The sequence below is a fragment of the Calonectris borealis genome, chromosome 3 (assembly GCF_964195595.1).
Source record: "Calonectris borealis chromosome 3, bCalBor7.hap1.2, whole genome shotgun sequence".
Taxonomy (NCBI): Eukaryota; Metazoa; Chordata; class Aves; order Procellariiformes; family Procellariidae; genus Calonectris; species Calonectris borealis.
The window spans coordinates 33,476,304-33,498,138 of record NC_134314.1 but is presented as its reverse complement, the minus strand read 5'-3'; the positions used below and the strand labels follow the sequence as shown (position 1 = coordinate 33,498,138).

The 21,835-nt window shown below is 39.2% G+C and overlaps 1 protein-coding gene across 1 annotated transcript in view; it reads right to left on the bottom strand.

The window, feature by feature from the left end:
* Positions 1-18,732, bottom strand: part of COL19A1 (collagen type XIX alpha 1 chain) — a 211,131-nt gene extending 192,399 nt beyond the window's left edge. Inside the window, exons 1-4 of the mRNA XM_075145288.1 lie at positions 18,563-18,732; positions 16,181-16,310; positions 6,964-7,032; positions 6,366-6,465 (exon numbers count right to left, since the gene is read on the bottom strand). Of these exons, the coding sequence (XP_075001389.1) occupies positions 6,366-6,465; positions 6,964-7,032; positions 16,181-16,274 (263 nt within the window). The 5' untranslated portion in view covers positions 16,275-16,310; positions 18,563-18,732. The remainder of the gene's footprint in view (positions 1-6,365; positions 6,466-6,963; positions 7,033-16,180; positions 16,311-18,562) is intronic.
* Positions 18,733-21,835: the final 3,103 nt, after the last annotated feature.

Below are 21,835 nucleotides of genomic sequence, written 5' to 3'. Positions count from 1 at the left end.
ATTTTTATTCTAAGACTATTCTGACTAGTATTCTTATCAAAGATCAGTCTTGTTACAGACTTAGATCTGCATCCTCCTTATTGACTTATAGTACTATCTTGTACGCACTTTTGGGGGACTTTTGCCTTCAAAAAAGATGGCCAAGAAAAACCAAGACAACATTACAAAGATTTTAAAAGTCAGCAAGTCTGGCAGGGAGTAAGAGACGTGTAAACTCTTGTGAAAGTTCCCCACAGTCCGGCATCACTTAAGGCTCTCTTCAGCTAACATCCAGTAAATTGAACAACCTATGGCAGAATCTGTGTTCAATTTTTTGAACAAGGGCCATGGGGAAGCGTCCAGGTAAATCGCTTGTGCTGAATCTAAAAATCTAATAACACAGTAACTTTGTCTAGCAATTGTGGTATCTGTGACAGTATATGTTTTTAGTTTTGCTATCTTATCCAATAAGAAAACTGAAAAATAGTTTTGGCATCCATATCAGATGAAAATAAAAAGGAATACTACATAGGAGTATATAGCAAAAGTGAAATTGCTTAGATATTGCAGATGCCGTTGTTTTAATCAGAACAACAGAATTGTTTTCCACAGGACAGGTTAAACCATTAAACTGAAGGTGCAATTTCAGGGTTTGCTTAAGCTAACGGCAGGCTGCCCCCCACCCCAGCCGCACGTTCTTGCTCCTTCCCTGTTGTGATTGCTGGAGACCACACAGCCACGGGGATCAGCCACGGGCCTCGCTGACCAGAGAGGCTGATGCTGATGTGGAGGAAGTGAGATGAGGCTGAGAGCTGGAGAGGAGTGCTGTGAAGGTGAACTCCTACTTTACAGCAAGAACAACATTGCTCGGGAAAAAAGGAAAAGAAACAGTCTGCTTCATCCAACATTGTCTTACCAATTCAACTGGTACGATGCTGCCACTTTAAGTGCTCTACTGTCGAGGGAACGCACTACAGACCAAAGAGTTCAGATTTGCTACAGTCACTGGCATAATTAAAATAGTTTTTCTGCTCTCTGTTCCCTCATAGTCTGCTTTCAATGTAAGTACTATACATTTTTATATACACTCTTCCTCTCTGCCACCTCTCCGTCATTACTTTTGCTTTCCCAATTCTTTCTGCATAGTAAATTGCATGTTAAATTATAGAATGGTTCAAGCCCAATATAGCAATTAAAATCCATTAATGCCTCAATTTTAAATTTTATAAAAAGATCTTGGCATATTTCGTGTAAATTGTCAGGTAGAAACAAGCCCAAATATGCAGAAAAAGACATTCACATGCGTTCATTCTTTAAAAGAAGCATTGTCCTATCATTTTTCATGGTGAGAGGCCCCAGTTTTCTCCTTAGTTATGAAATGAAATAATTGCTATTTACATGGTAGGTACAGCTCCAATTTGTTCTTTCAACAGCAATCCTTCTATTATCCTTCTTTTTAATTTATAAAATGCCCTAAGTTTTCAAGTTTCTGGAAATAAACACGAAGTACACAATTTCAGTACCTTTCAAACAGAATCAGAAAAAGAACGATTGTATCACTGCAGCTTCTGATCCACTACTTTGAAAGACCTAAGAAAGCATCAGGATTTGTACTAAATTCAGGCTCCCACACTCAGGAAGCAAATTCCAGAGACAAGGCCCTTTTCTTGAAAATACCCTGCAACCAAAATACCAGACATTTCAGTCTTAGCATTGTTGGCTCCAATAGCTCAAATAACCTCAAATAAAATACACGATATAGGAAGGGAGAGGTGGTTTCTTATATAACTATCTAATATTTTAATAGACCAAAGGCTAGCAGGACTTCATATAAGCACAGATAAAAGCTGGCTTCTAATGGTGAGCACAGGAACTGCCTCGCTTGATGCCAGCTGTGCTCTAGGAAATGCACTTCCCTATGCATTTTTTTTGATTAAAAAGGTTAGTATTAAAAACAAACAAAAAACCGCACCTAAATATTCTTTCATCATCGATTTCTGTTCTTAGCAGAAAGAATCCTCCAGCCTGGAATACACTGACAGAAGTGGGAACAGTATTTCTGCATCTAGTAACTAGACATCACAAGGAGGTGAAACATTTTCTCTGAAATATGGCCCATGCCACAGCCTCAGCTCTCCTGGCAGCAGTGAGTGACAACATTGCTGATGGAGCTCAGTAGTCCAAATACAGTCAAAATCCAAGCTCTTGTGCAGTATCTTACACCGAAAGGGGAAGAATTACTAAAAAAGTCGTTGAGAATAATCCCAACTGCTGTAACTCTGAGATCATTTAACAGCCAGCTACGATAATCTCCTCAGTAAATTAATGTCAAGCCAAACAAACTACAAAATAAGAGAGCCACGACTGTGCCATTAAGATTTGCTAATCATAAACATCCATTTCAAAAACATTCTGAAACTCAGCCGAAATCAGCTTACTATCTCCTTTATTAGCGCTTTCAGAGGAGAAAAAAAATGGCCCACCAGCAACCCAGAAAAGCGAGAATGAGGAACAACTGACATCTGATGCATCTTTAGAGAAGGACAGTGAAATTATTTCATCATAGTGCTCTTTATTCTAAGGCACCTAAAGAACAAAGATTAGCCTAAAAGGCCTCACGCCCCGAAGTACTGAATACTGCTGGCAGGTCTAAAGGAGTTGCTATCAGCACAGAGCCCTGCGCTGCTTTTGTCAGCAAGCTCTGTGCCAAACTGGAATACACGGCATAGGCAGTACGTGTTAAACTCCAGAAAACTCCATAATGTATTTACCAAAATAAAATTAAAACATTATACAATTACTATTATTATGACTACATAATTAGATTGTCTGCATAAGGGTATTTTACTGTGAATTTCTTTAGGATTCAAAGGCTCAGTTATGCTACTTTACTCAGGAATAACTTCTGTTAATGTCCACGTAAGAATTGCAATAAAAGTAACTGACAGTATTTTAATTTAAAAATCACACCTTAATCCTGAAAATATTATTAGAATTAAATTAATATTTAATAGTAATTTACATGGAGCATAAGAAAAGCTATCCATCTCCTATCACAAGACAAAATATACAGAACTCCCTCACAAAAAGAGATAAAGATATGAGAGATAACTAAACCCCAACATAAATAGATATAATCGATTTCCCAAGCTGACACTGCATTGTAAATTACTTACAACATATAAATAGGTGCAACACTACTCCAGGTCCATTGAAAAAAAACCAAAATGGCATCACACAAGAAAAATGGCACAGCATAGCTTTCTATTACCCACACTACGGCTGAATGAATGAAATGCAAGAGGAGATGTGCCAAGTTACTTGATACTTGCTAGTCAGCTTAATCAGATACTCTCAGTTTCCTGCAGGATGGATAACAAACACTGTTCTGCTGCTTACTGCATACCACGTCTACTAAAATATTTTCTGAGGCAGAATGATCCTAAAAACCTCTGTGCATCTAACAACACAAGGGGTCTGGAACCACACAAGGTGACATAATGTAAGAGAAGGAGATTTAAATAAAAATAATAAATTACAAGATATTGTACATGGATAACTGAGATAAAGTAAATTATAAGGTTATGATGACAGATATCTCAGTTCCTGACTATCCTTCATCGTAACCCTACCATGTCAAAACCTGGCTTTGTGCTCCTGACTGCCCTCTGCCCTTATTTTTAAAAACCAACTCAGAAGTTCAGAAGAGTATCAAAAATACTTTAAACAAATAATTAAAAAAAAATCTTGTCTGAAGTGTTATCTCAACAACAGGAAGCTATTATATATTCAACACATTTGATAAAAAAGTAAATTCTATTCTCAATTATGACATGCGTTTCTCTGTGAAGAAAGGTTAAAAAAGCATGAGCAAGACTATTGCCATGAAGAACTAAGATCCAACGGAAATTCTGCAATGCTTGAATGTTATTGAAAATACTTTTAACCCTTTTTTTTGTTCAGGAATATATATGTAAAAGGTACTATTTACTTCCACAGCAAGCTGACTGAAAAGCTTATCTTGTACGTTATTAACATCAATAACATGATATTAATTTTCAGCCTAACTATACTTATACATTAGCACTGTTATGCATTTTATTAATAATCATCTCAGTTGCTTCATCCAGCTAGAGTTTTCATCCATTAGATACGCATATTTTTAGGGGAAACTGGAAAGATTTTCTCCTTAGTTTTTCTTTAATGAGGATACACAGAAGAAAACAACAAGGAGGGAGAGAAATGTGAGAAGCAAGAGACCATTAAGGCCAAACCACCTGCTTTCCAGGTTTACCCTTCACTGAAATTCTTTATCCCCTGCCCAAGTTACACTGAAAATGAAGAAAAACTAGCCATTTTTGTCTCAAAGAGTCATCCTCCCTCCAAAAAGCTGAACAGAGAAAATATAGAAAAAAACATATGTTCGATTTCTCTCCCACTCCATAAAGACAGTAAAAAAAAAAAAAAAAAAGTATTGTGTCTTTCTCAAGTATTTTCTTTGCAAATGCTGAGTGAAGGCTTTGCTAAGCCACAGCTATCAGCCATGACGTGAATTCCCCATTTTCACTGCCTTCACTAATAAACCGTTTTTAAAAGAAGAAAATAAAACACAGACATTAGTATTCAGGCCTACTAATAAAAGCTAGGAAAAAAGCTTTACATTTTTCAACCTCAACATCACTTGTCAGACCCCTTCCAAAACCACCGAATTCTTAGAAATCAATCCATTCGAATCATGATTTTTCCCTCAAAGTAATATGAATTTTAAATAATTCACCCTTTTCCAATTTCTAGCTCCTCTCACTCCATTGATTTCTTACAGTTTCAGAATAAAGTAAGTCAGCTTGTAATATGCATTTCACTGCACACAAAGCACTGCTTAGCTTCTTATTCCTAAAGGAAAATTGCTCCGCATTTTTTATTATTGCCTTGATTATCGCTCTTCTATAGTCTCACGTTTCCTTCTCATTCCCATCCACTGAAAAAAAATGGTAAAAATCTGAAAAATGAATAATGGATTTTAAAAAAAAAGTTTTCTTACTGAAAAACTTTCCAAATATTTTTAGTAAAGACATATATGGGTGGTACCTAATTTTACCTGTTCCTCTTCTAAAGACAATCTTGATAATACTGGGAAGGCCCTAATAAAAATAGAGCACTCTCTGTGTCAAATAATTTTATCTAGTAATTTTTCCTTCAATAGCTAATGTTCAAGGTGTTTAAAAAAAGACAGTGATTACTTTGTTTAACTTTGCAGAATTACACAAGCATAAAAATTTGGCATTTACATATATACCTCAGAAAAATACCTCAGAAAAACTAAGAATCTACTTAGTAATCTAGAATATTTAGGTCCTATTTCTTTAACCATTCTCCTCTCCCGAAGATCACTTTTTTGTGTCTGAGTGCCTCCAATCCCTCTCTTCTCCCTCTCCCCTGGCCTCACGCTACCCACAGCCCCTCTTTGCTCTGCCCAGGATCCAAGCAAAGGGGAAGTCCGAGGTCCGGGTGTATTTTTTCCTAGGCAAGCTGGAGCCAGACCTCTTGCTACAGAGAACACGCAACCTGAAGACACGGGAAAACAGTGGCTTCCCTCATCATCACAGGAACATGCTGTACAGAAACCACAGTCCCATGACCCGGAGCACATCTCAACAAAGCAGCTCTGAGATGATCCTCTCTCTCTCCACTGGGCATGGGGAACTTGAAACTACATTCCTAACTGTTTCTTGCCATTTCCTTGTCCCCATGCAAACTTAAATCCATCCAATGCCATTGTGCCTTACTCTCTTTCACCTTCCTATTGATTCCTCATGCAGTCTCTGTCTTTCATCCCACCCTGTATCGGAATAGGATGCTGCCTAGTTTCACCTCTACACTGAGTACCCACCATTCTGTTGCTGCTCAAAGGCAAGATGCTAATCCCACTGGAGAAAAAAAAAATCATGAAAATACAGCATTTAAGGAGATGGTGACTCTCTCTCTCTTTTTAATCCTGCCAGCAGTAATGAGAGAGAGGACAGCCAATTTCACTGAGGGAAGATTAGTATAACACTTCTTGTCACACCATGAAAGTTCTTTGTTTCCTTTGTTTTATAAATATTTAAGTACAAACAGTAGAGTTTTCAGTATCAGAATCATGACTTGAGAAAAAGATATTCCCAACTAACTTTCTACCTAGATACTTCCAGATTCCAGAGGAAAAACACACTGAATCAAAATGCTTCCCGAAGAAGAAACTGTTACAGATGAAAATGCCTGAAACCAGACATATTGTCTTTCTGTGGCATCTTTTGGCTACACTGCACAGTGTTTCAGTTCATTAGTAGCATTTAGTCTGAGCTCTGTCTTTTAAAGACTTAGGATGAAAGTAGTATCTTACTTACTTTGTGTCTCTCACGAGAGGTGCACTTCCCAGTTTAAAACAGACTTTTTCCCCTCCACAAGATGTTTGTCTCAAAGAAAAGCTTTGTGCCAGATCAAACCCTGTGAAATACGATACAATGATTTAGTTTATTTAATGGAATTTAAAAAATGGAGGTAAATACTGACTTTTAGCATGCTTGGTGACTTTCTAGAGTACACACTGGCAAGCTATTTTGAAAACCAATACTTTAAGTCAGAGAAACTTCAAATATTCTGTTTATCGACAGAGAAAGTATCAGTGCAACATTCACTCAGTAGATGACTCTGCAACCTGAGAAATGCATTTTTTATTTCTTTTTATCATCTGAACTGATAAGAACGAAGGATGTTTGGGAAAAACAACGGAAATGAGTGTGGCTGCAGAACTTGAACCAGTACTTTCCAAGAACACCACGTTCTGATTGTAACCCCAACTTCCTAAAAACAACAGCAGGTTTTGGAGCATGGGGGTGGCATTCTGTACTGTCCTTTCAATTTTAAAGCCAGCTTAAGTTAGACCATGATTACATCCACTACTAGCCAATTAATTTAGATATCCATATCAACGCAGTCATTTACCTGAAACACTGTCTCTGTTGATTTGTTTGAGATGATGGACAACTGCTTTCATTAAAGGACACACTGCACCTTCAAAAGAATACAGTTTAGTATCTCTTATAAAATTCTATCAAACAAAAACGAATCAGAACAAACTATCATGACAGTGATAATAATATTAACAGGAATGTTTCTTTTTGTTTCTTTAGAATATGAAAACCAGCAATAAACCAAATTACAAAATCTAAATAAGACCAGTGATATTTCAGATTTCATACTACACTTCTAATAATATAAGCAGATACAAATTTTATCACATTTTAATTCAGATGTTTATGATTAAATCTCGCATGAACAATTTAACCAGAAGAAAACCACTAAATTCTTACAAAGCTCTTTCCATCTACAATATTCTATAAAGCAATAACATCTGTTCTAAGTTTTTTTTGTATTTCTGGCTATATTATTAGAAAATCTCTTTTTCCCCCATTAATGAACATGAAACAATAAAGCATAAATGCTTGATTACCATGACAATAATCTATTGTTACTTCAGTGAACAGTAATTTCAAAATGTGGATTAATAAGGATATAATCATATCGTATAATAAACAATGTAAGCAATACTTATATTTTGAAAAAAAATGGTTGAAAATTAAACAGCTTTACAAGGGATTAAGTCTGAACCAAAGTATTTAGGTAAACAAGCGGAATGTTCTAAAATCTGGAACACAGTAAATTCTAAGGTTAAATCTAACTGAACACTTAGATCAAACACTGTATTATTAATATGCACTATCTTACTTGCATAAAGTCCTTTCTTCTCTTTGTTTTATATATACACAGGAATACACACTTTTAAGAAGCAAATACAGAGAAATGTCACTTTTGTGCATGGGTCAGAAATAGGCCTCGCTCTTTAACAAACTTTGCAAATAGCCTGGCTAAACCGTAATAAAACTATCAAACGGAAGATGACAAGCAGGATTTGGCCCATGCACTTATCAAGCACAGAGCTCCATGTTGAGCTGACGCAACTAAAAAGATGGCCAAAGTATATCTGAAACTGCTGAACAGTGAAGGTTGAGGTGCTTTCTGAAGTGTCAGTTCAATGAAAAAAGTAAGGAGGAATGCCCTACCATTAACCTGGAAATAATCTATATTTAAAGATTTCCAAAAGCATGCAGACTGAAAGTTGGCATTCAAAAGAGCTATATTTGTAATCTTAAAGCATGTGACATTTGTCATTTATTCTGTAGTAATGTAGAAAGCATACTATCCTTCAAAAGTCTTAAATTCTATTAAATGTGCTACAGTATTTGATCTGGATTAAGAATGGCTATTGCAAATAACCAGTAAAAGTGAAACTAAATTATGTAATACAGATATAAAGACACCTCCTGACAACATGGTTAATGAAAGCTATGTCAACTGTTTAAAGAACAGACCGGGTGGAAGACATTTTTTCGTAAGATTCATCAAGTTCCATGTCCTTTACGTCTAAATTGCAATCTACAATTACAAGTAACATCACTCATAAATTAATTTATTTCTAAGGCTCTAGGAGAATGTATTCTTTCTTTCCTTTATATATATATATAAATATGTGTATATACATGCATTTACCCATTCAGATAGATAAATTTCATAACAAATGAGATGAAACATATGCATTAAAAACACTGTAAATTCCCTTTCCCCAGAAAAGACACAGAACTGTAAAGAATATTCATGTTGAAATCTCTGAAACTGAAATGAAATCTTTCACCATTCTTGGTTTGCAGGCAGTTTTATGTAGTGTGAAAAGCATTTACATACATGGAATTACATACTAACATAGCAATTTCAATGCACCATTTGGTATACACACATACACTATGGGACAGGAACAGGCTCACCTTAGATACCCTTTAATCTACAAAACTCAGCCTTCAATCACTTATACAGATTATTAAACTATAGACTTTTATCTATAGTCACTCTAAAACAATGAATGCAGTTATACTTGTGCAGATTTACACAAGTATAGCTATAAGAAATACATTAGCGTAAAGGAAGCCTGTTATGGCTGAAGCCGCAATAGCATGTCACATATACACTGACAAACATTTTTCTTAAGTCTATGTGTTTTCTAACCAAGGTTTTTTTTTTTTTTAATATATATATAAAGACTACAGGGCAGATTCCCTTTTTGGTTAAATTACTTTACAGCACTTATAGTAAGAGCAGCCAGTTATTACCTGTTGCTGATTTTACCTTGAACTGCTCCAATAAGCTCTAGAGAACCTGGGACACAACTGTGCTTTTTTTTTCAGCATTAACTTACATGAGGGCTGAGTAGCGAAAGACTACGGAGTTTTAGCTTATTCCCCCCAGCCACTTTCTTCCAAATCTAAATAAAGACTCAAGCCTTAATTTCTGTGTTATCCAGATGATAGCAACGATTCCTCACATGCCACAGACTGGACTGTGGACCTATTTTTATCAGTTGCATAACAGTCACAGCATAGACAGGCCATTTAAGTGTTACTTATTTGGTTGTATTCCATACCCCCAGAAGAACTGAAAGGGTTACTATGAATCTTCTTCCATCTCATGATGCTGATGCACTCCTTTAGCCCAATGTTATTCTTTTTACCAGAGAGCTAATGCAAAACTCTAAAATATTAAAACCAAAACCCCTCCATACCAAGACTAGCAACTTTCATTGCTATAGATTGATGAAAATTCTTTCTACAGTTACAGTTTGTACAGTCAAAAAGTTAGCCTCTTCCAAGATTTTTAGTACTGCTGGCAGATCTTTAAATTTTCTTTGGCCTGAGACAAAACAGACAGTTTACCCACTCATCCTGTGGGTAGCTGAATTAGAAGATCTACATGAAGAAATTCAGGAAAGAAAAAGAACAAGACAAACCCTTACCACTAATCCAGGCATGGAAACCACGCACCTACCTGCCCTCTTAGAATACATTACTATAAAATTAATGAAGCAGTAAAAAGAACAAGCTTACATTTATACACTAGATCGCTCTGCACGTGGTAAAACTGGGTCTGTCTGGATTGAAGTCAACAATTCATATTAAAATGGTGATGTCAAAACTCAAGGTAACATATCTATAAATTAATGAGATCACCTATCCATAGGACAAATTACAGTCCTCAATCTTTAGAAATCAATGAGCTCTGTGTAAGAGCTTATTATTATAAAATCAGCCTAATAATTTTAAAAATATGTATTTATGCAGATCAAGCAGATATATCACAGATCACTGATCTTCTGTCTCTCCAATAAGATGCTAGCAAGAATTTTTTTTGTTTTCTAATAGCATTATGCAAAAAAATATAAAGGCGTTGCATCTAGACATATCTGCTGCAACATGCCATGGCATGTTCTGAATTCCTGGAATGATCAGGGCACCTGTTGAAGCACACTGTAGCTTCCATCTAGGCCCCATGCCCAGTTTTCCTTTCCGTGCAAACGAAGAGACTCTGGTGCATGCTTCAGTCTCACTCTTACAGACATCTCTTGTGTGCACTTCCTGACTGGGAACTGTAGCTTCCAGTAAGCACTCTTGGCTCCTCCAGATCAAGCGTAACCTGTAATGGCTAGATTCACTTTACAAGTACCTATCTGCTACTTTATAATTAAATTTTACGTTCAGGTGAAGTTTTCAGCTGCCATCTAACACCACCGACATGCACATTGCAAGGGCACCGAAGTTTCCATCAGTAAGCACGACCGGCCAAATGAACGTGGCCAAACAGCAAAGCCCCACCTAACATAGGCCCACATCCTATGTCAGACTCAAGTTTCAGGCAGAAGCCCATATTAGCTAGGATTTGTCTCACACTTTTACTGGATTAGGCTTCATAAACATCTAGACATAGGGAACCTCTTCAGAGTGTGCGACATACCTGCAAGTGTCATCAATGACATCCAACGAGTCCACCTCAAAGGTATTTGTACTGAAGATAAGCAGACCCAGCTGGCCTGCTTTCAAATAGGGTCAAGAAATCAGATTTCCTACATACCTGTAGCCTCATGTATAGAGGTACCAGAAAATCAGATGTCATTTTTTTGTTTTCCTTTTTTACTCTGTAAGCCACATCATATTACATTACAATATATGTGTTAATTAAGACAAGGGTGGGAAGAGGAATGAAGGAGACTGAATCTACAACTTTGTTCATATAGGAAGAAGTCAACTCCAAGACTGTGACTATTTAGGCAGCTATGGAAATAACATAACAGCTTTGGCAGGCAGGATTAAGAAATCCATACCAACGGAACTCAAGTATTAGGATGCTCATGCTAGACCCTGGAGAACTGGATTCTCCCATGAGGAAGAGTAGGTAGTGAAAAACAGGACTTCATATTGTTCGAAATAGCCAGCATGGCCTCACCAAGGGGAAGTCCTGCCTGACCAACCTAGTGGCCTTCTATGATGGAGTGACTACATCAGCGGACATGAAAAGAGCTACAGAGGTCATCTATCTGGACCTCTGTAAGGCCTTTGACACGGTCCCCCACAACATCCTTCTCTCTAAACTGGAGACATATGGATTTGATGGGTGGACTGTCCGGTGGATGAGGAATTGGTTGAAAGGTTGCATCCAGAGGGTAGTGGTCAATGGCTCAATATCCAGACAGAAATCGGTGACAAGTGGTGTCCTGCAGGGGTCCGTATTGGGACCAGTACTGTTTAATCTCTTCATCAATGACATAGACAGTGGGATTGAGTGCACCCTCAGCAAGTTTGCAGATGACACCAAGCTGAGTGGTGTGGTCGACAAGCCTGAGGGACAGGATACCATCCAGAGGAACAAGCTCGAGAAGTGGGCCCATATGAACTTCATAAGGTTCAACAAGGCCAAGTGCAGGGTCCTGCATGTGGTCGGGACAACCCCCGGTATCAATACAGGCTGAAGGGAGGATGAAGGGATTGAGAGCAGCCCTGCCGAGAAGGACGTGGGGGTACTGGTGGATGAAAAGTTGGACAAGAGCCGGCAATGTGCGCTTGCAGCCCAGAAGGCCAACCGTATCCTGGCCTGCATCAAAAGAAGCATGGCCAGCAGGTCGAGGGAGGGGATTCTGCCCCTCTACTCTGCTCTGGTTGGACCCCACCAGCTCTGGAACCCTCAGCACAGGAAAGACATAGACCTGTTGGAGCGGGTCCAGAGGAGGGCCACAAAAGTGATCAGGGGGATCAGCCTCTCCTATGAAGAAAGACTGAGAGAGTTGGGGTTATTCAGCCTGGAGAAGAGAAGGCTCTGGGAAGACCTTACTGCAGCCTTTCAGTACTTAAAGGGGGCTTATAAGAAAGATGGGGACAGACTTTTTAGTAAGGCCTGTTGCTACAGTATGAGGCGTAATGGTTTTAAACTAAAAGAGGGCAGACTTAGACATAAGGAAGAAATTTTTTACGATGAGGGTGGTGAAACACTGCAACAGGTTGCCCAGAGAGGTGGTAGATGCCCCATCCCTGGAAACATTCAAGGTCAGGTTGGATGGGGCTCTGAGCAACCTGATGTAGTTGAAGATGTCCCTGCCCACAGCAGGGGGATTGGACTAGATGATCTTTGGAGGTCCCTTCCAACTCAAACTATTCTGTGATTTTATGATATCCCAGGTAAATATCTTGGCTGTAGGAATTGATGCTTTTTTCTTTCTCTACCTTTCTATAAAAAAAAAGGGCTGATCTAGTGTACAGGCTTCACACTGCCAGAATGTGTGTAGTTGAGAATGTTCCCCTTTGTGGTCTGCGATCTCTCTTACGTACCACTTACTCACTAGCTGAAGTGGCTTTCCACAGTGTGCAGGCTTTCATGAACTACATTCTTATAGATACCTAAAGCTCCTTATTCACTGCCCAAGACGACTTAGTATTTAACTACAAGTTAAGGAATCCAATCCAAGAGTGGCAGAGTCACTTAAACACTGCAACGCTAACAAGAGTTTGTGGATCCAACCTTCAATCTTCAGAATATTAAGAATATGAATACATTGTATATAAGAGTTACTGTAGAGCCATTATCTCGGTTTTGAGAAGTATCTAGCCGTACTAAAACATGAAAACCAAAAAGCTGAACTGATTTGCATACTTGAAACCACTCACTGTATTTGGGCTAAAGTGCCTATCTAAAATTATGATCTAGAGCCAATACTTTTCACAACACATTCCATGTCAAAAGGCAATGGAAATTCACCATGCCTGACAGTCCCAGGACTTTGTTTATACTACATTTTTCATGGGTTAGCAAGTGACTTTGAAAAACAGTAACTGTAAAAGAAAGTTGAAAAAGCAGCAATGATCTGGGAATGAGACAAAGTATTAATATTCTTAATACGAAGAATTCAGGAATGATCAGATTAGAACTTTGTATGTCACTACAGAAAGAGCTCATGTCCACGATCCAAAATCAAATGTTCCCAACAACAAAAAAAATGTAAGTTGACAACATGAAGAAAATATTCCTGAAGTCAGATCAAAAACATGTTTGTGGAGAACTCCCGAACCCTGTCCCTCAGCTTTGCTATATTCTGTCATTAGAGTGCTTCCCTCTGATGAACAATTAGCACATCAAAACTTCTGGAAAAGTGAGAACTGAAAGAAATCCTTGATGTGAATCTAACGGTTACTGGCACACATTCAGAGCCTAAGGAGGACTGCTCTGAGAAGATCCAGCATACCTCGTCACTCTGACTTTTTTTTCCAATACTGGTATTTATTTATTACAATATTGACCCAATTAATAAGTCTCAGAGTACCAGCTCAGAAAACTCTGCCCTACATATGCACACGTTAATCCTTTCCCTTGCACACTTCCTTCCTCTAACACACTTCTTCCCCCCGCCCTTCAAATTAACTTTAATTTACACTTTTCCCTGCATTTGAAGGCCATTCCTTTAGACTCAAGTAGATCAGATGAGAAATTTCAGGACGTAAATGCAGTAATCCAGGATCCTATCTAAATGGGCTTTGCTGGAAAAGCTTTCATATTAGCACAGTGAGAAATAAATGCTATGCATATGTTGTTGAAGGAAGAAAACCAAAAGGATTGCCTAGGCAGATCCTGAAGGACAGATGCTGATCCAAACAGAACTGGTAAATGGGAGAGAACAAAGGCCCAAGAAAGAGCCAGTTAATGAAAGAAAGGAAAAAAAAAAAAAAAAAAAAAGAGGAGGTTAGATGTTTCTCTCTTCTTGAAGTGAGCACATTTCCAATTTGTAACAGGTTCATCTGCATACAAATTATCAAACTGGAATAAGACAACTTTGCAACACAGAGTACTCGGTTCAGCTGAACGGGGCAGATTAACAAAAGGCTTGCAGACACATCTGTACCCCTTACCGCCACATCGTTGCAGGGTCCATTCTTTCTCAGCTCCTGCTTTCTGGTCTATAACTTGTATTTCTTTTTTGGACAGTAACTATTCTTTCAGTCTCTAGAAGAGTCTCTTTCCTGTTATCAACTTGAGGCTTCACTTTGAGCCTATTCCCTGCTGTTGGCAGAGCTGCTCAAGCTGGCAGCTATCTACTTGTTATTCCTCACCATCTGCCTGTATCACCTTAAACTGCAGAAGCCTCTCTCAATTGCACACCATCAGTTATTCTCAGGAGAGGTTCAATCTCTCCTCTTCTTCCCAGCGGTTCAATTTGACCCATATTTGATCCACTTGTGACAATCAGCTTAAGGAAAACTGCAACTTCCCTGCTGGCTGCCTAGCCACAAACTTCTAACAGAACGTAACGTACGGTTCAGATACACCATTTATTAGCAGTTCAGTGTATCTGTCACATCTTCTATGACTGGTCCACCTTTTACTAAGAGATCTTTTCATTAGGAAAAAAAAAAAGAATACAAAAAGAAAAGAGACAGTGCTTCCTGGCATTTTTTTTTTTTTTTTTAATTTTCAAGTATCCATTTATTCATTTATATTGTTAGGGAACCTTCTGCACTCACACCCTTTTAGCACTTTTAAAACTTCCCTTCTACAGACCGCCAGCTAGCAACGACAGAGCAGATAACCTATTTACTTCTTTCAGACTGCTGAAGAGAATGATTGCACAGCTACGATGTAGACTCACTCTCTCACAGGGCTTAAGAATAATTCATCAGTAGAGCACTTCGCCTTGCTGCCCTAAAAATAAGGCAAAAAAGTCTTTGACTTAAATTCAGACTCTTCACAACGCATTATTCTTACCTTAGAGCCCACATATTACTCTTACTATTTATTAAATATTACTATTTATTGTTTCCAGGAGTAGTAAAAGGATTATTATCCTAGTCATTGACTTTTTAAATTTCTGGGGCCCGAGTTTCAAATGTGTTATGGAGGTTCAAAGTTGTTGTATATGTATAGCTTCTATTATCTGTCATCAGGTTTCTGGAAAAACAGCATTACTGAAAATAAATTTCATTTTCTAAAAAAAATAATGAAAAAGAACTCTTTTTATTTCTATTTAAATAGCAACAAGCATGTTCCTCTTGCTAATAATTGTAGGAAAATTTTAGGAAGTTGAGGTACATGCTGAGTCTGAGCAATCCTAGAAAACTGACAATTCCTTATTCTACAAGCACATGTGACGTGCCTTTAAGACAAAATTTACCACACTCTGGAGAGTCTATGTAGAGTTTAAGTGAGAGAGCTAGATAACATGTGGACAGTAAGAGAAAGAAAAAAACAGAGAAGTATGAGAAAATTTGCAGAAGACGGGCAACAGTTAAACAATATTGCTATATTCCTTTCCCTTGTCTTCTTAGGCATAAGGTTTTGTCTAACTCTGCATCTGTGAAACATATGACCTGGTCTGGGGATTAAGTTTAGGTGAGGTTAATATAAGCATTAGGTTGTTTAGGTCAATGTAATCACTGATCCGCTCTAATGAAGCCACATGATTTTGTTCACAAAAGTTTTGCAAGCTCCGATTTAGAATCTTGTTTTGTATAGTAAGTTAAAAAAGTACAAAACGAAACTCCTAGGAACTATAACTGCTTCAAACATGAATCTTCCAAGCACAGGAAACAGAAAGGCTGCTTTGGAACTGCTTCAAATTTAGACTTCTTAAAAAAGAGATTAAAAAAAGTCTAAAAAGGAGATTAAAAAAAGTCAAAGTCTTGTATAATTTTATCTGCTCATACCGCTTATTTTCCATGTACTGTCATTATTTGTTCAAATTTGTTCAGTACTAAGATTTACGCCTTTGGTCTGTGATGGGCGAGAAAAATGGAAGTACCTGTCTGGTCACTGACAGCCACAGAAGTAGAAACAGGAAGGAGGAGGAAGACTGCCATACAAAGCCAAACTATCCAGGATCCAATGTACTTCATCTCCCCCTGGACACATGTGAACAATCAGATACAAATCTGAAACAGAAAATAATCATATTCAGAACAATCTCTTCTTCTTCTTCTCCCCTCACCCCATCAGAAAACTACAAACAAGAATTTCTTAACTGTAAAGAAAAGAGGAAGTCGCTAGTCACACGCAAAGTGTATCATTTATCTGTTGTAAGGAGCTACATAAAAAAACTTACGTAAATTTAGAAATAAATGACATATATACTCCTTTAGTTCTTTATTAAATTCAGAAGTAACACCTTGGAAATATTAACTCAGAGATATTAGTTTTGATTTCATTAGTAATGACTAATTTTCTTTTATTTTTCTCCCAAGTTTTCAATTTTAAATATATTAGCTAAACTGTTTGCTGTCACAACACTGCCAATGACTGCTGAAGTAGTCTTAAAACCAAACAAGACAACATGCAATTGTTTCAGTTTAAGTGCAAAAGAAATCAAAATACGACATTTCTCTGCCTTGCAAAATATACAAGTTCCTGGAACAGCCTGTATTGAGTTTACAGTTTAAATCTCACAAAAATACAGTCTGGCTTCAACAACATATCTTTTGTCCTTTAAAGACAGTACCAGCTTTTCTTCTAAGCCGACTGCAAGGTATAGACACATATGAACTTAATGAAACACAGAAAACGACAAATATTTTTCTAATCGCACTTTCTGTAAGAAAAACAAATCACATACCCAAGATGCATTTTTTATAATTATTTTTGCAAGGCACCTTATTCATCATCAGAGCTATTCTGTCAGTCACATGTACTGACAGCAACTACACCATCATTAACTTTTCCAGCCTCCTCAACAGCAGGAAAGTGAATACATGTTCAAATAACATTACCATTTAATTTCCTGCACCTGCTTTACAAGAAGGCATCAGTAATTCACTAGAGCTGCCGCTCAGAGGTCTCATTTTCTGAAGGGCTCTTGCCAATTAAATGACTAGTACTGCCACCCCCGCGCCGCCACCGCACCTCCGGGCTTGGGTTCTCTCCCGCCGGATGCTTCGGGAGGCTCCGCTCCCTCGCACGACCAGCGCACCGGAGCCCTTGGGGCGGGAGCGACCCGAGCCGCCAGCAGCTCAGACTGGGAAGCGGCAGTACTGGCAGGGGATTGAGTTGTGTTGGCTGGAGGGAGGGTTTAAAACACCAGGCGGGTGAGCAGGCGGCAAGGCAAGGGCTGGGCGGGGAGCAGCGAGGCGCCGGCCCGGGCAGCGCCCCCGCCTCGCTGCCCGGGCCCCGCTCGTCTCGCTGCCCGAGCCCCGCTCTCCCCGCGGCTCGGCTCGGCTCGGCTCGGCGCCGCGCCGCCGGGCCCCCGCGCTCAGCCGCCCCATCTCGCCGGAACCTGCCTGCGGCGCCGGGAGCGGCTGGCCCCCGGCGAGTCGAGCGAGGCGGCGGGCGCCCGCCGACGCTTCCTCCGCAGCCCCGGGGCGGAGCGGGGCCAGGAGCCCGCCCGGGCCGGCGGCGCCTGCGAGCGGGGCCAAGCGCCCACCGCGATCGAGGGGGCCCTCTGGCGCCGGGCTGCTGCGGAGGGGCCGGGCCGGCGGCAGGGCAGCGCCGCCGGCCCCGGGCGGCACCTGCACGGGGCGAACAGGTGAGGGGGCCGCAGGCAGAAGGCGCGGCTCGCCCGCGGGCGGGTGGGCTCCCGGGCAGGCACGGCCGTGCTGGCGCCAGCCTGCCGCCGACGTGCGCCTCCGGCTCGACATCCCCCGGGGTCTGCCCAGGAGCTGCGGAACCGCACGGGTTCCCCCGTCCTAGAAAGCGTTTACTGCGCTGCTCGCGAGTACGTTTCAACTAACTGGATGTAGGCCACTCGATACGCATGCTAATCAGAATGATACACGCTCATAGATAGATTTTTAAATGTAAATATATGCATGCAATTAATAGGCATGCTCAGCATTGTGGCAATTTGCAACAGCTTAATCGTTTTTATAAATTACTGCAAATTTAGTAGGACTGTTTTCACTAGCATATCTTAGCATATACCTATAGTCACTCACAAACATATACAATGTATTCACACAATCATGAGCAGAATCCTATAGCATAGACTGATTACAGTACATTAAAAGCTTACTGTGTACATTATGTTTATATAGGACATAGTTAATATTGGCAAAATCAGTGATAAACCTAAATGGCAATTTTGAAAAAAAAAAAAACCAACAAAAAAAAACAACCTACCACAAAACAAGGCAGGAATATTATAGTGTGCATGTGAGATGTTTAGACAATCAACTACAAATAACGAGTTGCTTACCTTTAATTTTTATTTTAGTATGTCCCCCAGAAGCACTAAAAATGCTTGTACAGAGCTGCTGTAGCGCCGAGGAGTTGCTGGAGTGAGTCTCCAAAGACTGGTAAAGGGGGATGCAGCTCTGTCCTTATTAGTCTCACACAGTGTGACCCTCCCACTCAGCACAGAATAGTCTGCAAGAAAGGACAAACAGCTATCCAGACACAGATTTTAAATAATCATACTTGTATATCCAAAGTCCAGTAACAATGTAAGAAATGTTTTTTTCTCCTTCTCCCAAACCGCCCCCCCCCAAAACAAAACAGTTCCATAAATTAAACTGCCAGAGTATAAACGCATGAATGAGAGAGTATCTGGTTTCTAGTTGTAAAGAACCAATTATATGCATTAGCACACCAGCAGAAACTAGCTTTTATCACTTAAGCGTAAGCACATATCATTATTTTTATACACTTTATGATAAACTTAAAAACCAGCCACCCAGGTAACCAAGAGAGTGCACCTATTTATGGCACTGATGCTGCAAAGCCCAGCAGATTACTTACATTTGTTTTGCATTTTAAAATCTATCATTTACAAACCTGAATGTTCTTGCACTGTAATATCATGTCTGTGATGAAATGGTGAGATTGGGCACTGCCACTTGCTCTCATCTGAATGCGCAAAACTGCACTTTTCTCAGGTTCTCCAAGTGTGCTTGTGGCAGTTTTCTGTATTCCATTTTGAAGATGTAAAGCAGATAGAAGGTCGGAGAAAAGTAAAATGACTAGAAATAGATACACAGAAGACAGACAGAGTAGGGCTTTAATTAAACATATATCATTTATATATATCCAAGACATATTTTATCTTTTTCTAGTAGAATCATTCTGACAGGGGAAAAAAAAGGAAGGTGACTATTATGTGAAAATACATTAGCTTAACATCAATTTAGCCCAACTGGTCTTCAGGTCAGAAAATTCATAGGGTTAGCTTTTTGCCCCCCTCGCCCCCCAGATTTTGAAAAGTATTTCCTCATTTCAACCAAGATAACTAGCCACGATAACCAACAAATCACATGGAAAGACATGATTATCTTTCTGGTTTAAATTTCAAAACAGTTGTTGTTCTTCCCAACTTAGAATCATGAGAGAAAGATGAAATTGCAGCTTACATACATGTCTGCTAGGGTGTTTTATTCCACAACTTTGCCACAGATTTGCGGTGTAACTTTAGGCAAGTCACACTTCTTGCTTGCTCATTCTGTAAATTATAGAAAGTAACGCTGCCTTACCTCACAGGGCGAGGCGCAAGAACCAATCCTACAGCTGACAAATCATCGGAGCACTCCCTTCCCCTTCAGACTGTTCATTTGATAAAGGCTTCAGTGTTGAGCTCTAATTCAGTGTTTCAAGCAGAGTTGTGAGATTCTCAGTTGAAAGACCCTTTGTAAAAGCTCCTAGTGAAAGGCATTATCATTTTTGATTTGAAAAGGACTGCATTTCTCATTGCTCTTTCAAGTTACAAAATTCTTAAAATCTTGTTTTACTTCATTTTACATACCCTAGATATCTCGATTCAGCTGTTACATGAATATACACAGTCTTATTAATTTCAGTGAATGTAAGTTCTGAATTACCTAAACATTTTAATTGCGTAACATTGCACGTACAATCAGCAGCTCATCCTTTAAAGAAATATATCTGTCCCTCCAAGTTTCAGTATTGCTCAAAAGTCCAGATCCAAACTGGGTCTTCATTTCCTATGAAGCAATAATGAAACATGACCTTTAAACCAAGTATGTTGTTCCACTTACCGAGATATTGACACTCCAAATAGAAAATTAAAAATATCTTATTTGGACCATGTCCACTTCAAAACACTCCACATCCCTATGAAAGCAGTAAATAGAAGAATTAGAAACTACTACAACCTTCTCTGGCTAACACAAATGCTTCCAGTACTCTGGCCCAGATCTTCAACTAAACAGGATTATGCCACATAAATCAAAGGAATTACACCGATTTATACTAGTTGAGGACCTCAACATTGGGGACTGCCACCATACGTATTTCACTGTTCACATTAATGAATACAGCCTTGAATCTATGACATGAAAGCTGGGAACAAGGAAAACCTTACTGTTTACAAACTTCTGTCACGAGCCAAAAAAGTGGCTTCTCTCTCTGCCTCCCGCAATATAAGAAGCAAAGCCACAACTGGCAAAACATCTCTGTTATCATAAACAGCTTAGAAATCCCAACCACCTGCACTCTTGTTCACCTGCAAACAGTTACTGGTGCACTCCAGAGAAAACATTGTCTATACATCCTCTCATCTCCTTTGTATCCAGGAAGTACTGGAAAAATTGATGATACGAGATGAAGCACCCGCAGCAAATGGATGATATCCCGTGTTATCTATGCAGTAACACAGTTTTCCAGCTATCTCAGAGTTTAGCTAAAGCACTTACTTGCACACAGAAGACAGGATTAGACCCAGATCCAGGCAAAAGCCAAGGCAAATACACCAAGAAGCAGAAAAGAGAGAAATTTAAGTTTGAAACCATACTCAGCACAGACGTGCAGAGCACATTCCACCTCCTGTGCCAAGGGTGAACTGCTCCACTGAACAGCTTTTACTACAACTGCAGCTGCAGGCAAGATGCAGGGGAAAAAGGTGAGAGAATTGGAGGGCAAAGGGACAGGCTTATTTTTTGTAGAAAATTTTTCTTTATTGCTGACACTCATTTTCAACCTTTGTTTCTTTTTTGTCACAATTAGATAACCAAACCAGCCAAGTAGCATAATTCACTCATCTGTGTGGTGCTAACAGATTTGTCTCCATCTCGTTAGACCCACATTTTTAACTTGTGTTGCTTATGACAACGCATACGCAGGAATGAAGCTGTAAACTTTGACAAAACTCTTTAAAAGCAGCAGTATTCTACTTGAAAACAAATTTTTAAAAGGAGATTAATTTGAAATACCCCTTACCACGCTATTTCTCATTGAATGTAGAGCTTAGGATTTCTATTCCGTTGTATAAGCCCTTATGTGGGATTGTTCCTTGCCAGATGATCCTTTCTGCCCTCTGCAAGATTTGCCGGTCATGACAACTGCATTCCACTGAAGCAATTAAAATATAAATGCTTTTAAATACATTAGACTGAACTATAATGAACTTAGACAAAACAGGTGGAATCCCAGTCTTGGGGAAGTTAATGGAAATTTTAACATTGATGTAAATGGGGCAAAAATGTCACTCAAATGAGGGAACTTTGGCAAAAATTACATC